The sequence below is a fragment of the Mesocricetus auratus genome, unplaced genomic scaffold (genome assembly GCF_017639785.1).
Source record: "Mesocricetus auratus isolate SY011 unplaced genomic scaffold, BCM_Maur_2.0 Super-Scaffold_100676, whole genome shotgun sequence".
Lineage (NCBI taxonomy): Eukaryota > Metazoa > Chordata > Mammalia > Rodentia > Cricetidae > Mesocricetus > Mesocricetus auratus.
In genome coordinates, this window is record NW_024429266.1 from 174,583,652 (window position 1) to 174,611,324 (window position 27,673).

Consider the following 27,673-nt stretch of genomic DNA (forward strand, 5'->3'; position numbering starts at 1 on the left):
AAATGGCCAAAACCCTTCCTATCCCCTGGGGCCCTGGTCTCCAAAGGGAGGGATGCCACAGGGCAAACCTCTCCCTGTTCTAGTTTACCTAGTTCCCTCCCCGGGCTCCAGCCCCTCCCTTGTGTCATCTGGGGGCCCCTGCTTTTGGACTTGGGTGCCTGGGTGGTGAGGACCACTCCCATTTCTTGCATGAGGTCCCATCCCCAGAGGTTAATAGGGAGGCCAGGCAAAACATATGGCTGGAAAAGCCCTATGTGGCCCTCAGAGTCTTGCCACTTTAGGATTCTGAGGCTTTTTGGGGCACAGCCTGTCCTATTCCCTGGAGGGTCACTGTCCCTTCCTCTTTCGGCCAGGCAGGGGGCCAGAATTTATCTGAGAGGACAGAAAAATCTGCCCCAGAATCTAAGACGCCCCTAAAGGACTTGCCTTCTATCTTTAATGTAAGCTGGGGGCGGTTCTCCATAGTGGCTACCCAAAATGCTGCTGGGCCGGTACTTCCAAAACCTTGGTTGCCCCTTTTCTCTTTAATTTTTCTAGCCTCACAAGGAGCTGTAGGGAGGAGGAGTATCTGAGCAATCCGTCCTCCTGCAGGGATGGCAACAACCCCACTGCCCACTGATGTCATTATTTTAATCTCCCCCTCACTATCCTGGTCTATAACACCGGGGTGTACCTGGATGCCTCGAAGAATAGTACTGGACCGTCCCAAGAGTAGTCCGACCGTGCCTGGGGGCAATGGGCTGGATCCCCATTTCCGGTGTTAGGATTGCCTGGGCAGAGGGAGCGAGGTCCAATCCTGCACTCCCTGAGGTGGCTCTAAGGAGGTCTGAGATATGAAGGGGTTGCTCTGGGGGAGAAAATGAGTCCTGCCACTGCCCAGAGCAGGGGTCATTGCCCCGTACACATTGGTTTTGGGGCCCTGGGGCGGGGCCCTCCTCCTGTTTCCCTGATTATTATTAGCAGGAAGGAAATTTCCCTCCCAGTCAGTTTTAGAGTAGCAGTTATTGGCCCAATGATATCCCCTTCGACAACGGGGGCATAAACCAGGTCTCTTGAGACCCGTAGTACTATTTTGAGGGCACTCTCTACGGAAGTGTCCCTCCCTACCGCAGCTGAAACATGTTTTTCTCCCTCCCAGAGTAGGTCTTTCTTTCCCCACTTGGGGCCGAATAGCAGCAGCTAACACTTGGCCCTGGATGAAGTTCCCATCAATGTCCCTACAGATCCGGATGTAGTCATTTAGACTTTTATTACGATAGGGGTGAAGGGTTTCCTTACAAAACTTATTTGCGTTTTCAAATGCCATCTGCTTTATGACTGGCATCGCAGGCCCAATGCCCCCAAATATTCTTTCTGCTACCTGACTGAGACGGTCTACGAAGTCTTGAAAAGGTTCAGAAGGTCCTTGAAGGACTTTGGACAGATGATCCCCTCCTTCCTTGGAAGGCAATGCTTTCCAAGCCCCTTGGGCCGCTGCTGCCACTTGGGCATAGACTGCGATGTCATATTGCATTTGTTGCTGAATGGTGGCGTATTGACCACTCCCGGTAAGCATCTCCACATTTCTCTGGGGCTGTCCGGCCTGTGCATTTCTTTGGGCTGTCTGGCTGCATCTTTCCTGAAACTCACCTCTCCAAATCAAATAATCTCCCCCCGACAGAGCTGCTCTGCAAAGCTGCTGCCAATTGCCAGGTGTCAAATTAAGAGATGCAAAAGATTCCATTAAGGAAAGTGTAAAGGGAGCCTGTGCTCCATAATTTAAAGTTGCCTCTTTAAGTTGTTTTATATATTTGAAATTTAAAGGGTCATGGCGCCGAATGACCTGTCGAGAATTGTTCGGGTCTGGAACTTCCATTACCGGGGCCACCACCGGGCAGCATTGGACCCTTCCTCTGGGTCTTCCCTCCAGGTCCGAGAAGGACTGGGTTATCTCATAGGAGAAGTCCCTTTTTTTAGAGTATGGGGAAGGGTTTCTCTCCCTGACCTGCCTTTCCTTAATTCGAATCTTTTTTAGTTCTTTTTTAAGGGCCACGATCTCATCAAGTAACGTTCCTTTTCAGACTGTGATGAGTCTGAGTCTGAGCTACTTCCATTTTCTAGGTCTGATAGAGAAGGATATAACCGATTCTGACCGGAGTCCTTCTTTTGGGTCGCGCCCAGAGATCTCTACCCATTTTTTTGTTGTTACTAAGAGACTCCTCCTCATCCTCACTAACAATGGAGCCTCTAGTTTCCATCACAGTCTCTTCCTCACTCTCTGCCCCTGAACTCAAGGAGGCTTGAGTCTCAGTCTCTTGTAACTCTAAAAAAGCCTCTTTTGTGTCCTGAACTACCTGGCGGTGACGAACCTTATATGTCAAAAGTGCTCCTCTCACTAATCTCCATAAGGAGAATGTCGTAGGGGGGGCAAGGACTCAGATCCCTCTTTTCGTAAAAGTCTATGAAGATCACGGTGAACCTCCTCCCAATCTGGAATATTTAAGCTTCCCCCAGTAATGAACCATGGACTGGCTCGTTCGATGGATTTTAGAAAGGCTTCTAGGGTTTTAGACTTGACTGTAGTCCCATGTTCTTTAAGTAACTTTTTTAGTTGATACTGTAATGATTCTAGCTTCCCGGAACTATTCCCCATAGTTTCTTAACCCCGTCCACTTACCTCGCTTTCACAATCTCAGTGGGACCTCCAGTTGTCATGTCTGCTGCTCGGCCTGTGTCCGAGAACGTGCGGAGGGTGTCGGGGATTGACAACACAGAGACTCGTTCAACGATATAAAGAAAACTTTAAACAGGCTCCAAAAAGGTTCAAGAAAACTCCCTAAGAAAAGCTCCCACCAGAGAAGCTTCTGCTCTCTCCTGTCCCCTGGCTGGTTCTGCTCTGACACCAGAGGTGGATGTGTGTGGGTTTTGAAGGTGCGGTTAGTCTTTGGACAAGGTTGAGGTCAGGGCGGTTTCCGTGGGAAGGCCTTTTCCAGGAACTTATTGCCCCGGACATTGTATCGTTTTTAGTAAACATGTTTTTACTAAACATTGTCTTACAGCTGCCTACTCCCAGGCAGAAGGGGAAGTGGGTCTCTGCTCAAGGTCTGGTGTTCCCACAATTCACCCCTTTTTATTTTCAAATGAGGCACTCCTGGCTTAGGTCAAGTAGGGTCACCCTCCCTTTCCCGTCTTTGGGGGACCTTGAACCCCTGTCTTAGGTGGGAGGGGTCTTCCCCACAGGTTGCCCGTCATCGGAGACACCCCAACCTTAAATCATATGTAACCAACCTTCATGGCTATCGGGATTGCCATGGGCTAAGCTAAGCAATACTTGGTTACGGATCTCTTGTCTCTGGAACAAGGCACGTTTGAGCTCGGCATAAAGCCAGAATGCCTACTGCCACTGCCACCATTTCCAGGACCCCCATTGACATAGCGCCTCTCCATCACCATACTCATCACCAGATCTGGGCCATAACATTCTACCAGCCTTCTTCTGTTACAAGGGTAACATGCACGTGATTTTCATTCTGTTACAAGGGTAACCCGCATGTGATTTACATTTACAATTTGATAAAGTTTCCAATCGTTTCAAGATCTGCTCAGGAAAGCATTTATAAAGTGCACTTGCACAGATACATTAGGTACAATCATTGATGTTACACATGTAGCATTACGAAAAATATGAACAATAGTTGTCGCATTAGGACAAGTTGCATTTCTCCAGAAAAATACACTGGCCTAGTTGTGATTCCAGAAACAGGAACCACTAAGTCTGATATTTCAAGTGACCATGTCCTGTTCAAATCTTGAAAAGAGGCTTTTGCCACTCAATCACAGTCCATACCAATGTCCAAATGCTTTAAATGGGTCCTTTTTACTCTGTTGGCTTTACGATGAAAACTCATGGGTCCGGAAGGTTGATGCAGCAGGTCTGTTGAGAAACTGGAAATCTCGAACCAACTGTTTTCTTTCTTTCTTCGGCTCTAGATTTGATGACATCAAGGGTCAGGAACACTGATTTAGGAGATCTCACTCAAACTGGCTTAGGTAGGCTCCAGTTTTTCTCTGCTCCATGCATCTCACTAAATGGTCTGACAGCTGCCTAAGCTTTATTCTTTTCCTGCAAGAAAACACAAACATGCCCTCGACCCCAAATTAGGGTCTTCTCCACTGTCTAGTGCATGGATGTCTCCATTTGACCTGAGCAATGGTTGCTCAAGTTCCATCATGCCAGAATCTGTCTGAAGCTCACTGGCATTCACATTATAAAAATTTTAAATGAGGAGTATATTATTTGATGAGTCATGTAGGGACTGGGGGCATTATTTCCCCTTTTTTATTTTCTAAAAAATTTTTTTTGAACTGTTGAAGCTGGACCATAACAGTAGAAGGTTTACCCTCCTTGGTTAACTATCTAGGTAAATTGGGATTATTACTTAGATTATTTGTAGATGCCCATTAAAAAGGACATATCCATTAAATATTTCCCAAAAACGTCTGAAATTCACTTAAAGATTGTAAACTATATTGTGTCCAAATAACTTTTGAAAATTATTTGAAGTCTGTGAGCAGTCTTTCCCAATCTAACCTGTAGAGCTCTCACTAGCTGACAAGGCCTCATTTGCATCTTAAATTTTTTTTGTTAAAACATTAACAGACTGGCTGGATGTTCCTTTTGGCTATATATAACGCAATCTAGGTAGCTTCTGAACTATTTTTGAAGGGATTTAAGTATCCTTTTAATCATATAAGCAGTTTACACTCATGCATTCACAATCACATTTCATACATACCGGTGTGGCCACACCATACATTCAGAACATACATGCATCTTTCAGTCATCCTTTTTTCCTAGGTCATGATTAGTCTGTTGCAATGAAGCTTCCTTAATTGAAATCTATGTAAAAGAACAACTCCAGCCAATCCTTGAACTAAAAGGGTTAAAAAGTCCTGTATGTTCTTTATCATTCCTCCATTTGAGCTATAGTCATGGGGTACAGTCGTACCCACTCCTTGTAATTCTATAGATGCAAGGTGGAGAGGCCAGGCTTTTGGCCAAAAGTTTTTAGAGATGACTCACAAAATAGAACTTAAATGTAAACAAAATTTTCCATTCCATATACCTTTGTCTTTTTCTTTTTCTTTACTTAATACCAGTACCACTTTACTGTTAAAAAAAAATTTCTTTTGAGTCAGGGTTTCTCTGTATTGTTTGAGGCTGTCCTGGAACTTGTATAAAGGTGTGTTGGGATTAAAGGCGTATGCCGCTGGGAATCTCTTGGATTCCCCTACTTCCTCGCCCTGGTATCAGGCTTAGGAGGGGGAAACTCAGAATGTCTAGTTTCTGACTTTTTAATCTCATTGGCGGCAGCCGCTCCCCATGTATTATTGGTGTTATAAAAATTGATGAACAGGGAGCTGGAATGACTAACTGGCATCAACATGGGGTGGAATCCTCACCAACGCCCATATTTCCCTTACCTGAGTGTTCAGCAATGGTTGGATCATCTTTATCATGGTGAGCATTACTAGTATCCGGAGTAGTATTGGGGTCGACATGCCTGATGCACCATTCGGGGACCCAAATGGGCTTTCACTTCCTGGAGGGAAAACACAAACAGCCCCTCGGACCCTAGCTAGTAGGGGAGTGGGTGGCTGCCATTTTCCTGTGATCAAATCCTTCCATCTGACCCATCCCAAGGACTGGGAGGGTTTGTTCCAATATCTCTCCATAGCAGACAAATTATTACGGTCTATGGTCAAAAAATTTAAAATGTAAAGTATGGTGGATAACTGAATATTGGGGGAGGTAACATACTCCCCCTTTTTTATTTTCTTAAAATACTGTTTGAGAGTGGCATGGGTGCGCTCCACATTAGCCTGTCCCGTGGGATTGTGAGGAATACCAAAAGAATGGACAATGTGATGTTCCCTGCAAAAGGCAGCAAAGCGATTGCTGGCATAGGCAAGGCCATTGTCTGTTTTTAGGGCATCGGGTACGCCCATGTAGGCAAAGGCCTGCAGGCAATGAGAAATAACATCTTTAATCTTCTCTCCTGAGTGGAGAGAGGCAAAAATCAGTTTAGAATACGTATCCACCGAGACATGCATGTATTTTAATTTCCCTGCCTGCGGCAGGTGAGTGACATCCATTTGCCAGAGATGGTTGGCCCTGAGGCCCGGGGATTTACCCCCTCATTGGGAGAATTATGATAAGGGGCACAGTCAGGGCAATCAGGGCACTGAGAGGTAATCTGTGTAGCTATGGATAAGGGGCACCCAGTGTGAAATTTAATGGAGCGGGCATTTAGATGATACCGCTCATGGAGCTGGTGGGCCAGCTGCTCCTGAGTAAATAAGACCCTAGGGCGGGTCAAGGAGTCAGCAATTTCATTGCCCTGGGCAAGGGGTCCTGGAAGGTTAGTATGTGCACGAATAAATCCCACATAAGCAGGGTGGATGCGCTGCCAAATAAGATGTTGGAGCTGAACTAATAAGGAACGAACCTGGGAGGTTGGAAGAACATATGGAGAAGTTTCTAAAGGTCTAACAATGTTGGCAACATAAACACTATCAGTATATAAATTAAAGGGCTCTCCCTCAAACATTTGGAAAGCCATCAAGCAAGCAAACAACTCGGTGGCTTGTGCTGACATCTGTCCTATGGGTACCCTCTTCTGCACCTGAGAAGAAACCACCACCTCGAAACCCTTGGAGGAGCCATCTGTAAAGACTGAGCGAGCTCCAACTAGAGGGTTCTCCTTTAAAATCTTGGGAAAGATCACAGGGTGTTGTTTAAAAAAAGACATCAAGGGGCTATTGGGATAATGGTTATCAAACTGGGCGCCTGTAGATGTAATAAACAGGGTCCACCCATCATGGAAGATCTGTAGATGTTCCACCTCCTCCTTACCATAAGGAAGGATAATTTTATCAGGACTCTTTCCAAAGGTTTGAATGCTAAACTTGTGCGCCTTCCACAACAATTGTAAAATGAGATCATAGTAAGGGGTCACTACCTTCTTAGGGAGGCTGACAAATGTATCCAATAAATAGGACCAGTCTGCCAAAACACGGCAGTGGGCGAAAAGCTTGATGAAAGTACAACCAGAACAAGGGGCTGCCCATAATCTATACGCCGAAGGTGGGCTTGCTCTATACTTCTTAACAACAATTGTAGGGCTTCCCTGGCCTCTGGGGTAATCTGTCTAGGGAAGTTGGAGCAGGGTCCCCAGGAAGAATATCATAAAGCGCTTTAAGAGCCCCAGTTTTAATAGAAAGAGAAGGGCGAAACCATTGCACCTCTCCCAAAAATCTCTGCCAATCATGAAGTGTTTTTAAATTTGAACCATCGATTTGGAGTCTTTGTGGCCGGAGGCCAGTTTGTTGAATTTGATGACCCAAATAAGTATAAGGGGGTCTCTTTTGGATCTTTTCAGGAGCCAAAATAAATCCGTAGAGCTTCCAGAAGTTCCTGTAGCTCTGAAAAGGCTATGTAACATTGTCTTTCTTCGGCCGCGGCCAAAAGAATATCATCCATGTAGTGGATAATGTAAAGATCAGGGAACTTACGTCTGAGGGGATCTAAACAGGCAGCTACATAAATCTGGCATATAGTTGGACTATTAGCCATCCCTTGGGGGAGCACCACCCATTGGAAGCAAAGGTCAGGCTCCCTAAAGTTAATCGCAGGAAGACTAAATGCAAACCGAGGACTATCTTGAGAATGCAAGGGAATAGAAAAGAAGCAATCCTTCAAGTCAATGACAATCAAATGCCAGTCTTTAGGAATGGCCACAGGCACGGGCAAGCCAGGCTGCAGAGCCCCCATAGGTTGCATGGTCGCATTCACGGCCCTCAAGTCTTGTAGTAACCTCCATTTCCCTGAAGATTTTTTTATTACAAATATAGGGGTATTCCAAGGGGACGTGGAAGGAACCAAATGACCTGCCTCCAATTGTTCTTGAACTAGCTGGTGAGCCGCCCTTAGTTTCTCCGCTGGTAAGGGCCACTGTTCCACCCATACCGGATCATCTGATAGCCATGTAATGGGTATGGGGGCTGGCGGCGCAACAGTGACCCTCATCAAAAATGGCCAAAACCCTTCCTATCCCCTGGGGCCCTGGTCTCCAAAGGGAGGGATGCCACAGGGCAAACCTCTCCCTGTTCTAGTTTACCTAGTTCCCTCCCCGGGCTCCAGCCCCTCCCTTGTGTCATCTGGGGGCCCCTGCTTTTGGACTTGGGTGCCTGGGTGGTGAGGACCACTCCCATTTCTTGCATGAGGTCCCATCCCCAGAGGTTAATAGGGAGGCCAGGCAAAACATATGGCTGGAAAAGCCCTATGTGGCCCTCAGAGTCTTGCCACTTTAGGATTCTGAGGCTTTTTTGGGGCACAGCCTGTCCTATTCCCTGGAGGGTCACTGTCCCTTCCTCTTTCGGCCAGGCAGGGGGCCAGAATTTATCTGAGAGGACAGAAAAATCTGCCCCAGAATCTAAGACGCCCCTAAAGGACTTGCCTTCTATCTTTAATGTAAGCTGGGGGCGGTTCTCCATAGTGGCTACCCAAAATGCTGCTGGGCCGGTACTTCCAAAACCTTGGTTGCCCCTTTTCTCTTTAATTTTTCTAGCCTCACAAGGAGCTGTAGGGAGGAGGAGTATCTGAGCAATCCGTCCTCCTGCAGGGATGGCAACAACCCCACTGCCCACTGATGTCATTATTTTAATCTCCCCCTCACTATCCTGGTCTATAACACCGGGGTGTACCTGGATGCCTCGAAGAATAGTACTGGACCGTCCCAAGAGTAGTCCGACCGTGCCTGGGGGCAATGGGCTGGATCCCCATTTCCGGTGTTAGGATTGCCTGGGCAGAGGGAGCGAGGTCCAATCCTGCACTCCCTGAGGTGGCTCTAAGGAGGTCTGAGATATGAAGGGGTTGCTCTGGGGGAGAAAATGAGTCCTGCCACTGCCCAGAGCAGGGGTCATTGCCCCGTACACATTGGTTTTGGGGCCCTGGGGCGGGGCCCTCCTCCTGTTTCCCTGATTATTATTAGCAGGAAGGAAATTTCCCTCCCAGTCAGTTTTAGAGTAGCAGTTATTGGCCCAATGATATCCCCTTCGACAACGGGGGCATAAACCAGGTCTCTTGAGACCCGTAGTACTATTTTGAGGGCACTCTCTACGGAAGTGTCCCTCCCTACCGCAGCTGAAACATGTTTTTCTCCCTCCCAGAGTAGGTCTTTCTTTCCCCACTTGGGGCCGAATAGCAGCAGCTAACACTTGGCCCTGGATGAAGTTCCCATCAATGTCCCTACAGATCCGGATGTAGTCATTTAGACTTTTATTACGATAGGGGTGAAGGGTTTCCTTACAAAACTTATTTGCGTTTTCAAATGCCATCTGCTTTATGACTGGCATCGCAGGCCCAATGCCCCCAAATATTCTTTCTGCTACCTGACTGAGACGGTCTACGAAGTCTTGAAAAGGTTCAGAAGGTCCTTGAAGGACTTTGGACAGATGATCCCCTCCTTCCTTGGAAGGCAATGCTTTCCAAGCCCCTTGGGCCGCTGCTGCCACTTGGGCATAGACTGCGATGTCATATTGCATTTGTTGCTGAATGGTGGCGTATTGACCACTCCCGGTAAGCATCTCCACATTTCTCTGGGGCTGTCCGGCCTGTGCATTTCTTTGGGCTGTCTGGCTGCATCTTTCCTGAAACTCACCTCTCCAAATCAAATAATCTCCCCCCGACAGAGCTGCTCTGCAAAGCTGCTGCCAATTGCCAGGTGTCAAATTAAGAGATGCAAAAGATTCCATTAAGGAAAGTGTAAAGGGAGCCTGTGCTCCATAATTTAAAGTTGCCTCTTTAAGTTGTTTTATATATTTGAAATTTAAAGGGTCATGGCGCCGAATGACCTGTCGAGAATTGTTCGGGTCTGGAACTTCCATTACCGGGGCCACCACCGGGCAGCATTGGACCCTTCCTCTGGGTCTTCCCTCCAGGTCCGAGAAGGACTGGGTTATCTCATAGGAGAAGTCCCTTTTTTTAGAGTATGGGGAAGGGTTTCTCTCCCTGACCTGCCTTTCCTTAATTCGAATCTTTTTAGTTCTTTTTTAAGGGCCACGATCTCATCAAGTAACGTTCCTTTTCAGACTGTGATGAGTCTGAGTCTGAGCTACTTCCATTTTCTAGGTCTGATAGAGAAGGATATAACCGATTCTGACCGGAGTCCTTCTTTTGGGTCGCGCCCAGAGATCTCTACCCATTTTTTTGTTGTTACTAAGAGACTCCTCCTCATCCTCACTAACAATGGAGCCTCTAGTTTCCATCACAGTCTCTTCCTCACTCTCTGCCCCTGAACTCAAGGAGGCTTGAGTCTCAGTCTCTTGTAACTCTAAAAAAGCCTCTTTTGTGTCCTGAACTACCTGGCGGTGACGAACCTTATATGTCAAAAGTGCTCCTCTCACTAATCTCCATAAGGAGAATGTCGTAGGGGGGGCAAGGACTCAGATCCCTCTTTTCGTAAAAGTCTATGAAGATCACGGTGAACCTCCTCCCAATCTGGAATATTTAAGCTTCCCCCAGTAATGAACCATGGACTGGCTCGTTCGATGGATTTTAGAAAGGCTTCTAGGGTTTTAGACTTGACTGTAGTCCCATGTTCTTTAAGTAACTTTTTTAGTTGATACTGTAATGATTCTAGCTTCCCGGAACTATTCCCCATAGTTTCTTAACCCCGTCCACTTACCTCGCTTTCACAATCTCAGTGGGACCTCCAGTTGTCATGTCTGCTGCTCGGCCTGTGTCCGAGAACGTGCGGAGGGTGTCGGGGATTGACAACACAGAGACTCGTTCAACGATATAAAGAAAACTTTAAACAGGCTCCAAAAAGGTTCAAGAAAACTCCCTAAGAAAAGCTCCCACCAGAGAAGCTTCTGCTCTCTCCTGTCCCCTGGCTGGTTCTGCTCTGACACCAGAGGTGGATGTGTGTGGGTTTTTGAAGGTGCGGTTAGTCTTTGGACAAGGTTGAGGTCAGGGCGGTTTCCGTGGGAAGGCCTTTTCCAGGAACTTATTGCCCCGGACATTGTATCGTTTTTAGTAAACATGTTTTTACTAAACATTGTCTTACAGCTGCCTACTCCCAGGCAGAAGGGGAAGTGGGTCTCTGCTCAAGGTCTGGTGTTCCCACACAACCTTGGATGATACAACTCCTTCTCATGCTCCTCTTGAGGGACAGGAATGTCACATCTGACAAGGGTCATCCCACTCTTTGCTTCTATGAGACTAGTTAAGGTACTTCCTATCAGTAAAGTCATATAGGAGCCACAGAAACTCACCTGAAAAATATTGAGTGGAGGTTTGCATCACAACTGAATATAGTTTTTTTCCTTGTCATTGTTCTCTAGATAATGCAGAGTGATGATTGAATGATGCTTGTATTGTATTGGATATTGTCAGTCATCAAGAGATGACTAACATGCTATACACAGAGGATTGTGGGGCCCTCTACAGACATGGTATTGATATGGGATGCCCTTCTGTATGCTGCAAATATGTGTTGCTTTTATTGGTTGATAAATAAAGCTGTTTTGGCAGGGCAGAATATAGCTACGTCGGAAATCCAAACAGAGATATAAAAAGAAAGAAGGCGGAGTGAGAGAGACCATGTAGCTTCCAGGAAAGCAAGATGTGAAATAACAAGCCATGAGCCTTCATGGTAAAATATGAACTATTAGAAATGGATTAGTTTATACGTAGAGCTAACCAGTAAGAAGCCTGAGCCATCAGTCAAGTGATTATATTTAATATCAGCCTCTGAGTGATTATGTCATAAGTGGTTGCTGGCGGGAGAGAAACTGGTCCAGTGGAACCAGGTAAGACAGAGAAAAACTTCCAACTACAAGGGGTCATTTGATGTGAGAGACATGAGTATCCATAGCTCCTTACAGCTGTAGATGCTTGGAGTCAGATTCTGAGCCTGGGTTACACAGATACAGAGAACATAGTCCATGCATCTAATCAAATTCAGGGCAACCTTCATAAAGGACAGTCTTCAGCATGCAGCAGCATGCAGAGGGGACTATTCTAAGTGAAATAAGCCATCATTGTCAACCCTGCCTAACTCTTTTCTCTCTCCTCCTGGGCAGGTTGTGTATGTCACTGCAACCTTCCCCTACATCATGCTGTTGATCCTCCTAATCCGAGGTGTCACGTTGCCAGGCGCCTCTGAAGGCATCAAGTTCTACCTGTACCCTGACCTCTCCCGGCTCTCTGATCCACAGGTAAGGGTTGAAGCTCAAATCACAGTGTCACACATCAGCCACTGAGGCTCAATGACCGTGTAATTAGGTGGAAGCCTGTGGCCTCCTCAGAAAAGTAATAGTTAACACATCAGTTAAAGGCATAGGAAAGCAAATGTAGCAAAATACAACTGGAGAACATTTAAAGGTAGCTGTGTAGCCTGATGACATGGACACTTCTTGGTTAGTGCCTTCAGCATACCATCCCACACAGGGCTGTGAGCTGCAAGCCCAGTCACCCTTACCTGCCATGCTTAGAATCAGACATTTCAGATTAGAGATTTTTCTGAATTTTGGAATAGTCACATATATTTGAGCGTCTTGCAGATGATGCCCAGTTGTAAGCATGAAGTTTATTTGTTTCATGTATGCCTTGTATAGGTAATTTTAGTTGTTTTATATGTGTAATAAATCTCTTGCCATGATATGTTGATATTCTAGAAGTTTCAAATTTTGGTTTTTGGGATCAGGGATGTTCATCTAGTACTATAACGTCAAAGCATCATTCATCGAGGATATTTTATATTTTATTTGTTTTAAATTTTTAATTAATTTCTTTTTAATCATGCATATGTGTATACATGCCACATATGTATGGGTGTTGGAAGAGGTCAGAGGTGTCAGATCTCCTGGGAGCTAGGTTGTAGGCTGCCTGATGTAGATGCTGGGAATTTAATTCTAGTTTCTGGAAGAGCAATATGTGCTCTTCACCACTCTATGGTCTGTCTCTCCAGTCATCACCACAGATACTTAGCTGGCCATACCATCATTGTATCTAGGCTTTCCTTCATGAGGGGTCTGTGGTTTGGTGACAGCACTCATGGTCACAAATGAAGGACATACTAAACTCCAGTTAGAAACTAGTTAAAATTACTTATCTTTCCCTGCCTGATGTCACAGACCTGCCACAGGGCATCTTGGTGAGAAGGTGGAGCCTTACTGTGATTAACTTTCTTTGTAAAAGAGATCACACCAAACTCACTCCACCCCCACCCACCCCACCCCACCCCACACAAATAATTAGAGAAATTGACTCATCTACCCCTAGTCTTTAGTCAGGCCTAGATTATTCCAGTCATGAGTAACAAGTGTCTGCGAGTGTGTTAAACAGAGACCCCCTTATCACCCAAGCCCTCTATCTCTACTTCTTGCCAGAAGTGTTTGGGGGAGCTTCCTAGACTGTAGCCCAGACCTCTCTGGTGTATGCCCAGGTCCGCAGTAATTCCAGCGTAAGAAGCTACTTTCCCAGGGTTGTCTGTGTCCACCAGGAAGTGCCCACTTTATATAGAAACAAACACATGAGTCATACAGAATTGGTGTCTAACTTCTAGTCAGAATTTGAAACTTCTTTTAGATTTCAAGCCCGTGGCTTTTGACTCCCTCTTTCTGGGCAGTGTGGATGGAAGGATTTGCAAAGCACTGATTGTTCAATGCCACTCAGAGGAGTCTGTGACAGTGAGTGATGAGGTCAGTGGAGTGGGACACATGCTTTGCCAGTTTGCTGTCCCTTGGGGTACTATTGGCCTCCAATATCACATCCCAAATCACAGGAAGGATCTCCAGGAGGAATGGTATTGGCTTCTGACTGATGGCCTGGCCAACTCTAACTCTGACAGCAGGGGTTCTACTGAAACAGCAGTTTGGGGCTACACATATCCCATCATATGCCCATTTCTCTGGTTAGACTACACTTCCAGTATCAGTAGTAGACAGGTGTCTGCCTGTCTCCCCTGACCACTCCCTTCTTCCTTCTTGGGCCTTAAGGTCCAGTGAAGAGACCATGAGCATCCTCTACAGTATCTAGACCTTGACAATCATCAGGGTGCCTGGAGCTTGTTAAAGATACAGGCTCCAAGGGGTAGCTTTCAGTAGGTCTGGAATGGCTACAGGACAGCCAGGTAGGTAAGGAGCCTCAGAAGTGATTCTAACAGTCAGAAAGGGTTAAGAAAATCCAGTTGCTACTTCCTCAGTGTCCTAAAGACACACATATGATCATACATAGATATATATACACATACATACATACACACAGACACACATACAAAAATACAGACACAGTAGAAAACACACATGCACACAGATAAGCACCCACATGAGCACACAAATGCCCATACAGATACACAAGTGCACACACTTGCACACAGAGGAAACAAATGCAACTATACATAGTTGCAAACACAGAGAGAAACACATGCACACTGATGCACACACAGAAACATATGCACTTGTATACAGATGGACATGTACATACAATGCACATAGACAAACACACATGGACACACATTCTGAGAGCACAGATAAACCAGCACACACACACAGTCTGAAAACACAGATGAACCAGAGGCCTAGCAATCCATTCAGCTCTTCCCTAACTATCTCAGATTCCCACGGTCTTCCCAGGTCTCTTTCTGAGCCTCAGTTTTCCCACCAGTGACCTGAGAGGCTGAGCTGTAACCTCCTGCAGCCATTAGCAAATAGAAGATTGCCCCATGCCTATCTACACCTCTCCTGAGAGCCAGGGAAGAGATTCCCAGGAAGGCAATGAGAGCCTGGAGCTCCAGGGCATTGCCAGGTCAAGTCAAGTTTCCAGCCTCTGAGCCCTTGGCCCCAAGATGTCCATCTAGAGCCTCAGGGTGTGGGGACTGGGATATCGGGTAAAAGGATCAGCAGATGGGGGTGTCTTTCCTGCTTAGGAATCATGACAGTTGAATGACTATTGAGAGTTCTCCTGGTGAAGCTGCAGGCTTGTGCCCAGAAGTGTGCATTGTACTAGATCCTGGTCCCTCGGCCTGGGGGAGAGGACAGTCAGGCCACTCTTCCACCCAGGTCTCCCTCTTGAGAAGAACAAAACAGGCTAGGGTGAGATCAGAGGTTCGTGTACCTCCATAGGGTCTACCATCTGCAGCAGAGAGAGATCCACCAGACAATCTTGCCTAGAGGGGTCTCAGCCAGGCTATTCACCTTCTCTCCTTCATTTCCGGGGCCAAGCCTGCATCCGATCCTCATTGCCCCTCACCTGACTTCTCAGGCCTCTCACATCTGGAGCTCCATAGCAGATCGCTTCTGCTCTATCTGTGCATAGGCTGCACATGGACTGGGGGCGGCACTACTCTACACTCCCTCTTTGGAACCGTGGGACCATTTCAGTTTCATCATCAGTAAAATGGGGCTAATCTCTTTTTTGTGAACAGAAGAAGATAGCTGTGGAAATTGTTTCAAAAATCTAAGGGTGTGCCTGCAGCTATTAGAGTCACCAGGGATCCCTGAATTTACCACTGCACCATGTCCTTCCCAACACCCATATCTCTTGTCAGTCCTCAGGTCCCTTTTCCCACCACTGCTGACATCTCAAAGGATTGTCACTACTCATCTTCACTCAAGCAGGGAATGTACCTGCCATGTTCACTGTTTGATAGCCAGCCCTCGCACAACCTATAGTGAGGGGAAATGATCAATGACTGTTTCTTGGGAAGAAGACAGCTGACCCTAGGAGCATTCACTACCTGTGTCATGGTGGTCCAATCTTCCAGCACTTACGAGCATGTTCTTCATGAAGTAGTGACTTTGGAATACTTAACCAGTCCACTGCTACTGTACAGCATGGCTTCCACCCCGTGCCTTTCTCTCTCTGGGCTCATGGTTCTCACCTGTCTAGTAGGTTAGGAATGTTTGTCTGCCATACAGGGTTGCCACACAGCACAGGTACACACACATACATGCTCGAGCCCATGCATTTCTCACTTCTGCTGCCCAGCCCCAGACCTGGCACATAGTAGGACCCTGGGCCATGTTGGGCTATGTCTGGCTCTGAGGACAAGTCAGAACCCACAGGCCAGGAGGAGGGTGGCTTTGAACTAGGAACCCAGGCTTGTATTGTGGATCCAGGAAATGAAGTTTCTTGTGAAGAACTTGAAGGGATGAATAGCTCGCCCACTGTGTGCCTGTGATTTGCATTCTGTGGTTAGAACTTTCTAAACATCTGCTTGTCTTCACTGTCAGCCCTGTGTTTTCTCTGGATTGTGAAGTGCTCCAACTCCATTTTTACTGCCTCAGATTTTCAGTTTCTGTCTTTTCCATCTTTGGAGAGCCAAGGGGATCTTGCAAGAAATCCCATTGTCCCTGCCCCAGATTTCTGCTGCTCTCGCTTGTCATTGTGTTTCGAGTGTGTGTTTTCAGGGTGAGAACAGAAAGGCTTGTCACAGATCCAACTTGTGGGTCTGTTTTCCCAGCGGGGCACTGATACACCACTTCCCTGTGCTGTGGAAGGAACAGAATCTGAGGAGGAGGTATCTAACATGCTGGTCCTCAGGACAAGACATTTCCCCTGCCTTCCCCTGGCCTCAGGAGGACAAATCAGACCACTGGAGGAAGACAAGACCCTGGTTCGAAACCTTCTGAACCCTGAACTCCTTGAGATTACTGCCACCTGGTGGTAGTGTACTATGATTCCATGCCAGGATCCAAAATAAAAAACGTCCTCTGGCCTGAAACACTTTCAAAGCAAAATATCCGTGTCTCCACTGACTTAAAGATAGCAGATTTTTTAAAATGAAACATCACTGGCTTCTGTACTAAGTGGTTTGTTGTCTTTGTTCAGGCCTAGCCATCCCACTACATATAACTCTTGTCTTCAAGGAGGCTCCTGTCTCTTGGGAGAGGCATGACTAGGTCAGTAATAACAACGGTGGGGCGGTACTAAAGACTGGAACTGGCCTACAGGCATGTGTCTTATCTAACCTCATGTCCAAAGACAGCAAATACCCCTCTTTTCTTGGCCACTGGAGTCAGAATTTCTGGGCTCCTCCTTGGGATTCTGTGTACCATGAAGATACCATTAAAGCATTGGAGCCCCAGGGCTTCTCAGACTGAAGTTCTCTTAGCTGTTTTCAGCAGTGTTGGGGTAGGAGAGTTGCTGGCATGGCCATCAAAGTAATCACATAGCACCCCTAAAAAGTAACTACTGATGGTTATCTACTAATGGCTGACACTCTACCAGTCACCACAGCTGTCTTGTCTCTTCAAGTCACTCAGCCACCAAATGATTACTGAAAACCATCATGCTCTATGTATGGGGACTAGATGCTTTCCATAAAGCAACGTTCTCTCAAGATGTAAGTTTAAAATCTGATTTCACAAATGAGGGAACTGAAGCTTGAGGGCTAAAGTTTACACATCTATCCCAGAGCCCAGTGGCTTGTGACCCAGCTGAGCAAAGGGCACAATGACAAAGCCAACATGTCTGACCAACTAGCTTCTCTGTCTGCCCAGTCGCAGCTCCCTTCTTGATTCTGAAGTCAGAATCAAGATGGATGGTAGGTACATGAATGGTTGGATAGATGGTGTTTCAGTGGTCAGTTGAGTAGATGGCTGGTGGGCAAATGGTTAGTGGGAGGGTAAGCAGATGGAAAGATGGATGGGTGGGTAGGTGAGTGGATGGATGTAGAGATAGATGGATAGATAGGCATTGGATAGGTGGATAGGTGGACAGATGGGAGGATGGGTGGATAGAAGCAGATACAGGGTTGCCATATGGTGTTTCATCTTAAAGAATACCAACTGTCAGAGGTGAATAAAAAAGTCCTTTCTGACTGTCCTTGAGAATTTGGGGAGCTCTGATTTGCTTCTTGAAGTAAGAGGAAAGAAAGGTTGTTTGAAAAGAATGAATGTCTGCATACATACAGGAAGTGGCCAAGAGCCATGATTACAGGCAGGAGTTGGTGACCAGCCACCATATGTAACATGGCTTTAAAGAAAGGAGGGTCATGTTACCCTCTCCAGAAACCATGGCTCTATCAAGCCAAAGAATCCAGACTTCCTTTGGTGGTCTGTGGGTGGTTGTAGAATGTTCCTGAGTGAGAGGTTGATTTGTGAGAAGAGAGCTGTAATTTCCGAAGGCAATGCCGCTCAGGGCAGACTGAGTGAAGCCAGGCACAGTGTGCTAAGGGATCAACTGCTTCTGATCTGCTCTTTGCTTTTCCTGTGTGGCTATGGCTTGGGAACCTGCCCTCTTTGACCTTTAAGATGTCCCTTTGTGTGCCCTAGACGGCAGGGACCCACTTTTACTTGTCGCCTGTCCCCATGTGGAGGATATTGTCAGGATAGATGAGACAGCTAGTGTGAGCCTCATCCAGTGTCTAGAAAGGACAGCGAGGAAGGAATGAGGGAGAAGTGACGCCATGTATCCAAAGAGTTGTTGGGACTTTAGCAAATCAGGCATCTATCTGCTGAGTATGGGGCGTGGGCTTGTAGTGCCATAGAGGCATGAGAAAAGCACACCAGCTATGACATTATAGGTAGTTGTGGCTGAAGCTCAGAAGGCTTGACAGGAAAGAGGTAGAGGGGTTACTTCCAGAAGATACCCAAAGCCCCTCATGGCATGTGTTCAGTGGTGGAGCTGACAAGATGAACTATACCAAGAGGAGCATATCAGTTCCAGACTGGCCTAGACCGCAGTCTGGCCTGCTGGTTGGATCCCTCCTGAGCTTATTTGCCCAGAACATGTTTATGGAGTATTGTCCCTGGCTCTGCTTTCATAGACCAAGTGATCACCCCTGTTAGCCACTTGCTGGCCACTGTGGGAGTAGGTGGCAGAGCAGATGGGTAGATATGGTTTCTGTTTTCTGGGACAGTGTTTTTTAATTGGAGGGGTCTTTGATTAATATGTTTTACTTTTTGAGTGTTAAGTTTATAGAAATAGAAAGCAGAAAATCCAAAGGACTTTGTTTCCCTAGTACCTTAGGTTTTCTGTCTTTGTTAGGGTGGTCCACTCCCCCCAAATCACAAGCCAGTGTTGATTACTTATATTCACTGAAGCCTATTATTATTTATATTTAACTCTGTTTATTTGTGTGTGCACACATGCACCACAACACACTTATGGAAGTCAGAGGACTACCCATGGGTGTTAGTTCTCTCTTTCTACCATGTGGGTCCTGGGATCAAACTCAGGTCATCATGTTTAGCAGCAGGTGCCTGCACCAACTGTATTAGACATTCTGTGGATTTGGACATCTGTATAATGACATGTACCTAACATTAGAGTGCCCTAAAATTCCTGTGTTCTGCCTGTTCACACCTACCCTCCTTCTGACATTTTCCACAATGATCTGTAGTTGGAAGGGTGCAAAAGTAGGTTCTTCATGCTAGCTTGTTCTGCTCACACCTTACTCTGCAAACTGCTTTCTGGCCAGCCACACTACCCATCTCTGGGAGCTTGTCAGATGTGATGACACTCAGGCTTCATCATGAGCCTGTCCTGTCAGGGTCCACATTTCAGCAGTGCCCTCAAGTGGCTGGCACATGGGTGGAAAGTCCACACAGTCTGGTCTAAGAGCACATTCCAGGTGGGTGAGACCTGTCAGCAAATCAGAGACTTTGTGTCCAACTAGACCGTGTTCCTAGGGACAGTTAATCTAAGCAAGTGTTTCTTGGAACCTTCTTGCCCACTCTAGGGTTGGAGGATGTAGAGGAGCACCCCCAGGCTTCCTGGAGGTGGAATGCAATGTCCCCCCAGGGGACTACACACCCTAGATATGTGCTATCTAGTAAAGTAGCCACAAACTATTTCCATTTCAATTGACTGAAGCTGAATCACATACACAGTTCAGTGCCTCAGATTCTCCAGACATGTTCCAGATCATTAACAGTCATGTGTGACCAGTGGTCACTAAACTAAGGAGTGTGTTGGTTGGAGTCTCTAGAGCAACAGAACTAAAAGAAGGACTATGTGTTAAAATGGGGCTCAGGTTGGTTCACAGAATGCAGTCCGCATAGTTCAATAATGGCTGTCTCACACCAGCGAGGCCCGCAGCCTGATATTGTTCAGTCCATGATGCTGGATGTTTCATCAATCCCATTCTGGTGCCAATGGCCCTTGAGGAGTCCTGAGGAGCTTCTGGTCTTCTGTCTGTTGTCAACGAAGGAATACAAAGTTGGAGAAGTACCAGGGTGGGACTTTCCAGCAATCATGGAGGCATGAAGAAAAGTGCAAAGCTGTTTCTGTTTTTATCTGTGCTACCAGCAGAAGGTGCTGCCCAAACTTAGGGTGGGGTTTCCCATTTCAAATAATTTCATCAATAATATTCCACATAGGAGCCTGGAAAAATGACTCAGCAGTTAAGAGCACTGGCTGCTCTTCCAGAGGTCTTGAATTCAATTCACAGCAGCCACATGGTGGCTCACAGCCATCTATAATGGGATCTGATTCCCTCTTCTGGCATGCAGATGTTATAACATGCATATACATAAAATAATTAAATCTAAAATACATAAAATTAAATCTAAAAAGAAAGGAAGGAAGAAGGAAGGAAGGAAGAAAGACAGACAGACAGACAGACAGACAGACAGAAAGAAAGAAAGAAAGAAAGAAAGAAAGAAAGAAAGAAAGAAAGAAAGAAAGAAAGAAATATTTCATATAGGGATGCCCAGTGGCTTGCCTTTCAATCAATTCTGGATCCAGGCAAGTTGACAACCATGATTAACTATCATATAGCATAGCTATGGAAGGTTTTTGTTTTTCTAAAAATGTCTGTTGAGCAGTAATAATGTCTAGGGCTGAAGACCCCAAAGCAGGAGAGTCTGTAGAAACTGCCACTCAAGTTTCCCAGGGGACCCAAACATGGAGCTGTCACCTTGTCTTCCTGAAGCCATGCTGTCAACTCTTGTAAAGTCCTTCCTCTAGCTTCAGGGGCCTGCTGATTAACAGCAGAGTATAAAGGATATCACTGCAGAGTCAGAGCCAGAATGTGGCCACTGTTTATCTGGACAGGAGGAACCATGAAGAAGTTCCCTGTGAGCCCTGTAGGAGACTGTGATGGCACCAGTCTGGAAAAAGAGTCTTTGTTGAACACAAGGGAGAACATTGAAGGTGTAAATATTGACTCAGCCAGTGTGGCTATCACCCTTATCCTCTGTCTGAAAATTCATGGTACAACACACAATTCCTTCTAAATACCACACACCTCAGTGGTTGTTATCTACTTTTGAATTCTGCCTTATTACTTTTGGGAGGAAATAGTTGATTTTATGCCATGATTTAGTGGCATAAAATCCCTATCATTTTCATTCTTTCCTATAGGATTACATGTCTTTCTTATTAAAATACATCTTTTACTAGTTCTTTTCATGTGGGTTTTTAGAGGAACATAAATCTCTCAGCCTATGTATGTCGAAAAGGGATTTATTTCATTTTCTCTTGAGTGATAGTTTAGCTGGGTACAGAATTCTAGAATGGTAACTTCTCAGTTACCTGTTGAACTTGGGCATCTATATTGAAGCAGCAGTGTGTGGTTATGTATATAGCTGGTGCCTCCATGTTGGGTCCTATGCTGAAAAATAATTTTGTAACTTCTTACTCACTATGGGAAATTCATTTCTTGCCTCCCAGTTCTTTACAGTAAATCACCTTATCTTCTAGTCATGCCTAGGGCTCAAAAATTTAACTCTATCCTCAGGAAAGTGGTTAAAGCCCAGTCTCATAGGCTTCTGTTTGATTAAATGTCCTCAAGGGTTGCTAGGTCTTTTTTTCCCCTCCTTAATTTTCATCTTTGATATCTCTCATCTTTGTCAATGGGGAGGCATTTCTTTCTTCCTTCCAAGCCAGACTATGATTCTAAAATACCAACTCTGTATCGTGCTTCTGTATGATTTGTATCTCCATGACAACATCCTTGATCATCAGTTTTTGTCTCTCTTTATCTGCTGCTCATAAATCTGGCATACTTACTCTTTGAGCCTCAAATGAGTATTCCGTGAAGTAGTCACTCTTAATTCAAATGTCACCAAGAAAAAATCATAGTACTTGGTTGATGATCACTCCCTAGTCACTCTTAATTCAAATGTGACCAAGAAAAAGTCATAGTTCTTGGTTGATGGTTTCCTAAAAACCGTATTTTGGCTTCTTCTGCAGGATGCAATTATATTTTTAAAGTGTGTGATTAGGAATACAGTGCAATTAACTTCTTTCCTACATTAGCAAGCTGGGAGACAGTATCTGGAACCAACTGCTTCCTTGACGGGGAGTATCTGAGTCCCAGAACTAGACTAGGATGTAGGACCCCAAGTGGCACATCTGTCACCTTCCCAGCTTTCTGATTCTGTCTCCTTACCTGTGAAATAGTGAGTCTAGACTCACATGGAATTGCATTCCAACTTACTCACTAGCTCTGTGACCTCAGACAAGGGGTCTGACATCTCTGGACTTCCATGTTGATTGGTCCTGTCCTTTCTGCTTCGGTTTGTGGCAGAGAATATCAGATACACTGAGAAGCTCACATGGAGGAAAGTGCCCTGAGATTTTCAAAGTCATAGGGAGAGAGGGAGGGAAGTAGAAGAGGCTCTCACCAGTCCCACAGTTCTAAAGAGCACTTCATGGACACAGTGACTTCTGATGATTTCTGACCCAGTACAGCTTTGTGAGCATGAGGTCTCTTTTGCCCATGAGCAGCAAGATGATGGGGCACTGATAGGTCTTGGGTGACTGGAATTGTGACAGTTGATGTCCTTCTCTGTGCAAACTCATTGGCGTGTGAACCTCCTGCCCCATTTCTTTCACTTCTCATATGCAAGCTGAGCTCTGGAGACCCACAGGGCAGCACCGCCCTGCTTTTTGCTCACAAAGAGCTCAAGCCTGGCTCCACTCCTTGATTAGAACCTTAGTGACATTTCGCCAGGCACAGGCAAAGGAACACAGCTCTTTCTCCAGCCCTACAGAGGCTTATGTCATTGTCTTTCGCACTTCACCTAAGGAGGCTACACTGCATAATGGGAAATTCCCCACCCAGACTCTGGGGACCCAGCACGATCACTGACCTTAAACAAGCCACTGTCTCTCACAGTGCCAGAGCTCCCTCAGCTAGAAAAGAAGGGCATTGGGTAAAATTGCTGGCTTTTATCTTTTCTCCAGCAATAGCACTTTAATTCTCTACTTCTGACTCTCCCACTTGGGCTGCTTCATGCCAAGTGGAAATTCCTCTTAACAGCTCTATGTATCTGAGTCATAAAAGAAAAAAAATACCCCCTGGCAAAGTCCAGGGATCGATTTTCAGGGTGTCTCCTGGGAGAAAACAAGGCCCAGAGAAGAGAGATGGTTTATCTGTGAACCTGTGAGTGTTTTTACTTTACATAGCATTTGAAAGGGACAGATTAATGTTGGTCTAGGACAGCACATGATTAAACCACTGGGTTCCACTCAGCCACATGAGCAAAATTTTCCAGCATGTGGCCAACATCTTACTCCACTCTCCTCTTGGGGTGGCTTGTGTGCTGCCCAGAACATAGCAGGTGTTCACTGAATGCTTTTTTGCAGAATTTTGAAATTAGGCTCTTGCCTGGAAGAGTGGGTAACGTGGCATTCAGTTAGAGCTCTACACAGGTGGCAGAGCTGGTGGAAAAGTCACAGACTAGAAAGGAAATAAAGAGCTCCCTCTGGACATGACATGGTCTTTGTGCATGTCAACACCTGTGGTTACCTGTTCAAGATCAAGTCAGTTAAAACAATTCAGCATGAATGAAGGCAAGGCCTGAGGACCTGCCTTCAGCAGAAGAGCTAGTAACTGCTGATGGCTGCTGAGGGAAGAAGTGTCACTCTTCTTTGGAGATGTGACTGGTAACCTGTGCCTTGGTCGATGGCTCCACATGCATGTGCCTATGGAAACACTCAGCAGACTCAAAATTATTATGGCAAAAAAAGGAAGACATGGGGTTGGGAGGGTAATGGTCGGGCGACACTAGGAAGAGTTGGGGGCAGGGAGTAGAGAATGAATATGGTTAAAATACATTGGACATATGTATACAACTTTCTACAGCAAAAAAAAAAACCATTATTTTTAAAAAAGAAAGGGGTCCCTAAGAAAATCAATGGAGGAAATAACAACAGCCACAGGCTTCTTATATAACTGTGTCTGAGACAGAAATTCCAGATACAGCGCAAAATGGAACCAGAGAAACAAATTCATATTTGCACTTGGTTTGTCCTTTTCTTGCTCTGGATCCCTGGGAGGCTGCCCAACCTCATTCAGGTGGGATGTGGGGCTGGAAGTGAGGGGTAAGAACCATCCAGACAGATACGTGGCTTGCAGATGGATGATAATAGGAGTTTAAAAGTGCCATTAGCGTGTGAGGCAATGCAAAGGTAGAGATGGGTGAGTCCCCAGAACTCTTTGGTTTTCTGGTCACAGACTGAATGCTGATCTTTGTTCTTACCACTGCCAAATAGAGCAGAGATTCACTCAGTTCACCACCACTGGTGCAAGCATGTTTGTTGTTTCCCAGGGAGGTGTGAACAAATGTTCATCCCAGATAGGGCACCGACTACAGACCAAAGGACATGATCTCACCCAGATCTTTGCTGGGTGGTGAAACAATGAGTTTACTGGTGTAATTCCAAGACAGGTGTGTCACTAAGAAGTCTTCTCAGCATGAATGATGACTCACATCTAACAGCTACTCTACCGAAAAGTCCTTTCCTTCAGCAGTTGTTTATTGTTTTTACAACCTGGGGGAGGGTCCTTGTGAGTCTTGTAGTTCTCTGTGCTTTCTGAACCTTATGGGTTTCCTTGGCTTCCTGAGTCCTTTGAGCCTCCCTTCTCTGTCTAGGAGAGAATGCTTCCATTTAGAGGCAGTCCACTCCTTCCGGAGACTGGAGTGGGTGGTTATTGTCTTACGTTTACGTCTGAGCAATTGAGCCACCATGCCGGAAATAGTCAGTTTCAGCTGCTTGAATGGTTAGGAATCTTCAGTCCACACTTCAATAAAACAAGTTTCTTTCTTGTGACTCAGGGTAGCAGCAGTGGTATTCCATGGCAAAACCAAAAATGTTTAAAAGCAACTTGACAGATACATTACATCCATTTAACAAAATAATAGAAGTTTCTTCCTCATGGGAGCCTATGATCATACCAACTATGAGCTTTGCTCATAGTACTAGACTTAAGTTCCCATCTAGGGAGTGGCTCTGAAATCCAATTGGAAATCAGTTGGTTGCATCCTGAATAGTCTTAGCTCTTCTGGGAACATAATCCTAGCAGGCCAGTGAGCTGGGCATGAGCACCAGAGGGAACATCTTATGTCTTACCTGGCATGTTGTTAATGTAACACATAGGGTCCATATCTGAATAGTGGTATTAGCAACAGTTCTCCCTGCCACAGCCTTCCTAGAACCTTCCAGCACTACCAAAGCCAGCCAATAGAGAAGGGGCTTCCGGCTCTGTCCCAGCTTGCTTTCTCCATGTGCTAGATGCGGTGCCTTCAGCAACAGAGTCTTACCATCTAGTTCTGACATACAACTAAGGGCAGTGGCAACAGCCTGAATTAGGGCGGGGGTAGCTCTTGAGGTGGTAACTCATAAAGTGGTCGCCCATTGCTGACACTGGACTTTTTCCTTAACAACTGCATGGCTCCTGGGAGCATCCTCTCTCACCTATTCACAGTGCCTTCATTCAAACTCTTTAACTGTTGCTTCTCGCTGTTCTCTCCGTGTTTTTGTAAATGTGCAAGGCATTCAGGGGCTGGCATCCTTTATGAAACACTTACATAGAGGGTGGGCAGGATCTCTGAGGGCCGACTGCCTTCCAAGTCAGGGCCAGTTGGTCTTGTGATTCAGCACCTAGGAAGATACTAAAAAGAAATATGTCAGCAAGGTCAGATCCAGCATGAAAAGATGATGTCACTGTAGCAATTGTTCTGCCAAGCAAGCAGTGATAGGTACTGAGGCTTGGATACAAGCACTACCCTATTTAGCTCTCTCTAATCCACAGTTGTCCTCCATCTAATGCCCAGAATCCTCATCCTGTTGTGAAGGTTCTGTGGGTCTCCCTGCCTGTCATAGGCTTGGTGGGGCCAAATATTGCTACTTACATATCAGGGAGCCCATGGAGCTGGGCTAGGCTGTGCTCTACTGTGCCTGCTGCTGGAACTGATTCTGGGGTCACATAGACTCCAGGTTGGTGCAATAGCTCTTGCCTCTCTTTGGCCTCACTTGGCTGTAGAAAGGGCTCTGGTTTGGTTGAAGGTCCTCTACCCTCAGGGTGCTTTCTTTCGGGGGAGAAATGTACATCATATACTCAGAATATACAGCTGCCTACAACTAGAACAAGCTTAATCATTATCACCTGGACTATTTTATCATCTATGTCTTCTATGAACATTTTCTCAGACTTTCAAAGCATCCAGGTGCCCACCAGTAAAGTACTTCACTGTCAGGATTTCTCCCCCACCTGGGAAGACTAACCTGATATAAAACTTGCCAAATCCCCCTTTGAGTGCCCCTCTGTTTTCCATTCTGTTATCTCTTGATTGCTTTAGCACTTTGTAAACCCATGCTGGTCTAAATCAAAGGTGTGCACGGACCTCTTCTGCAGCTTAGGAAGACTGTACTTTACCATGTGACCAGCAAAGCCACTGAAACCCCAAGTTCCCTGCTGAAGTAGCCTCTTCCTTAGCTCTTCTGTGAACACAGTCCTAGCAGGCCAGTGAGCTGGGCATCAAGCACCACCTTGCTCATGCCCGATTCTCTCAGTAATATCTGTCCTTCCTCTGTTCTCTTTCAGTCCCTGATATTCTTGGGGACGTTAGCTGACAATGGCCAAGTGTCACACATGGCTCTGTGAGGCATTGAATCAGGGACTGATTTCCTTTGTGTTGTGACAGTTTCCACAGCATTTGGACTGACCCTGCATTCCCACATCCTACAGCCTCACAAACCAGGCTATGAGAGCTCTTCTGCTTCTTGTTTCAAAGTCTTTCTCAGTCCAAGCAATTCAGAGGAGCATTTACTGATTATCCATGCCCTGTACTGAGCCAACATTAAGGGGTTTTCCTCTCTTCTGTGTTAAAGATCAGACCTGCAGGCTCTCTTCTGTGACCTCTGCCTCACTCCTTCTCCACACACAATCTGATTCTTCACATGATTGGGGCATGCCTGTGTCCTAGTAAAGAATCTTTAGTAGATTTAACTGTTCTGTCTTTTTTCCTATACTCTGCCAGCTGTAAGAAATGGCAGACCAGCACCTCCCTCTCCCCCCTCCTTACACACACACACACACACACACACACACACACACACACACACTTTTCCTGCCAATTAAGACAATAATGTAAAGGATAGCATCCATATGTCTCATTATAATTCTTCCTACTCAGGCAGGGTCTTTCTGGATAAACAGTCTCATTGTGTGCCTTATGACCCTTAGCAAAGGGCATTCAACAGCCACCACAGCCTGTATGTGATCCTAGCTTGTAATACTGTTCTTGGGGTGGCACTATATTCTCAGTCCTGGCATGAGTGTATTCTTGTGTTTATGCAGAGTGATACCACTCCTCAAGGAGGCCTATCACCTAAGCTGTCTGAGATGCTCATTGTCAACTTAGAAGGATCTGGAATTTCATAGGAGGCAAG

The 27,673-nt window shown here is 45.9% G+C and overlaps 1 protein-coding gene across 1 annotated transcript in view; it reads left to right on the top strand.

Moving 5' to 3' along the window:
- The window catches only part of Slc6a11 (solute carrier family 6 member 11), a 135,300-nt gene that overhangs the window by 72,111 nt on the left and 35,516 nt on the right, over positions 1-27,673 (top strand). Inside the window, exon 6 of the mRNA XM_005066126.4 lies at positions 12,127-12,261. Coding sequence (XP_005066183.1) covers positions 12,127-12,261 — 135 coding nt within the window. The remainder of the gene's footprint in view (positions 1-12,126; positions 12,262-27,673) is intronic.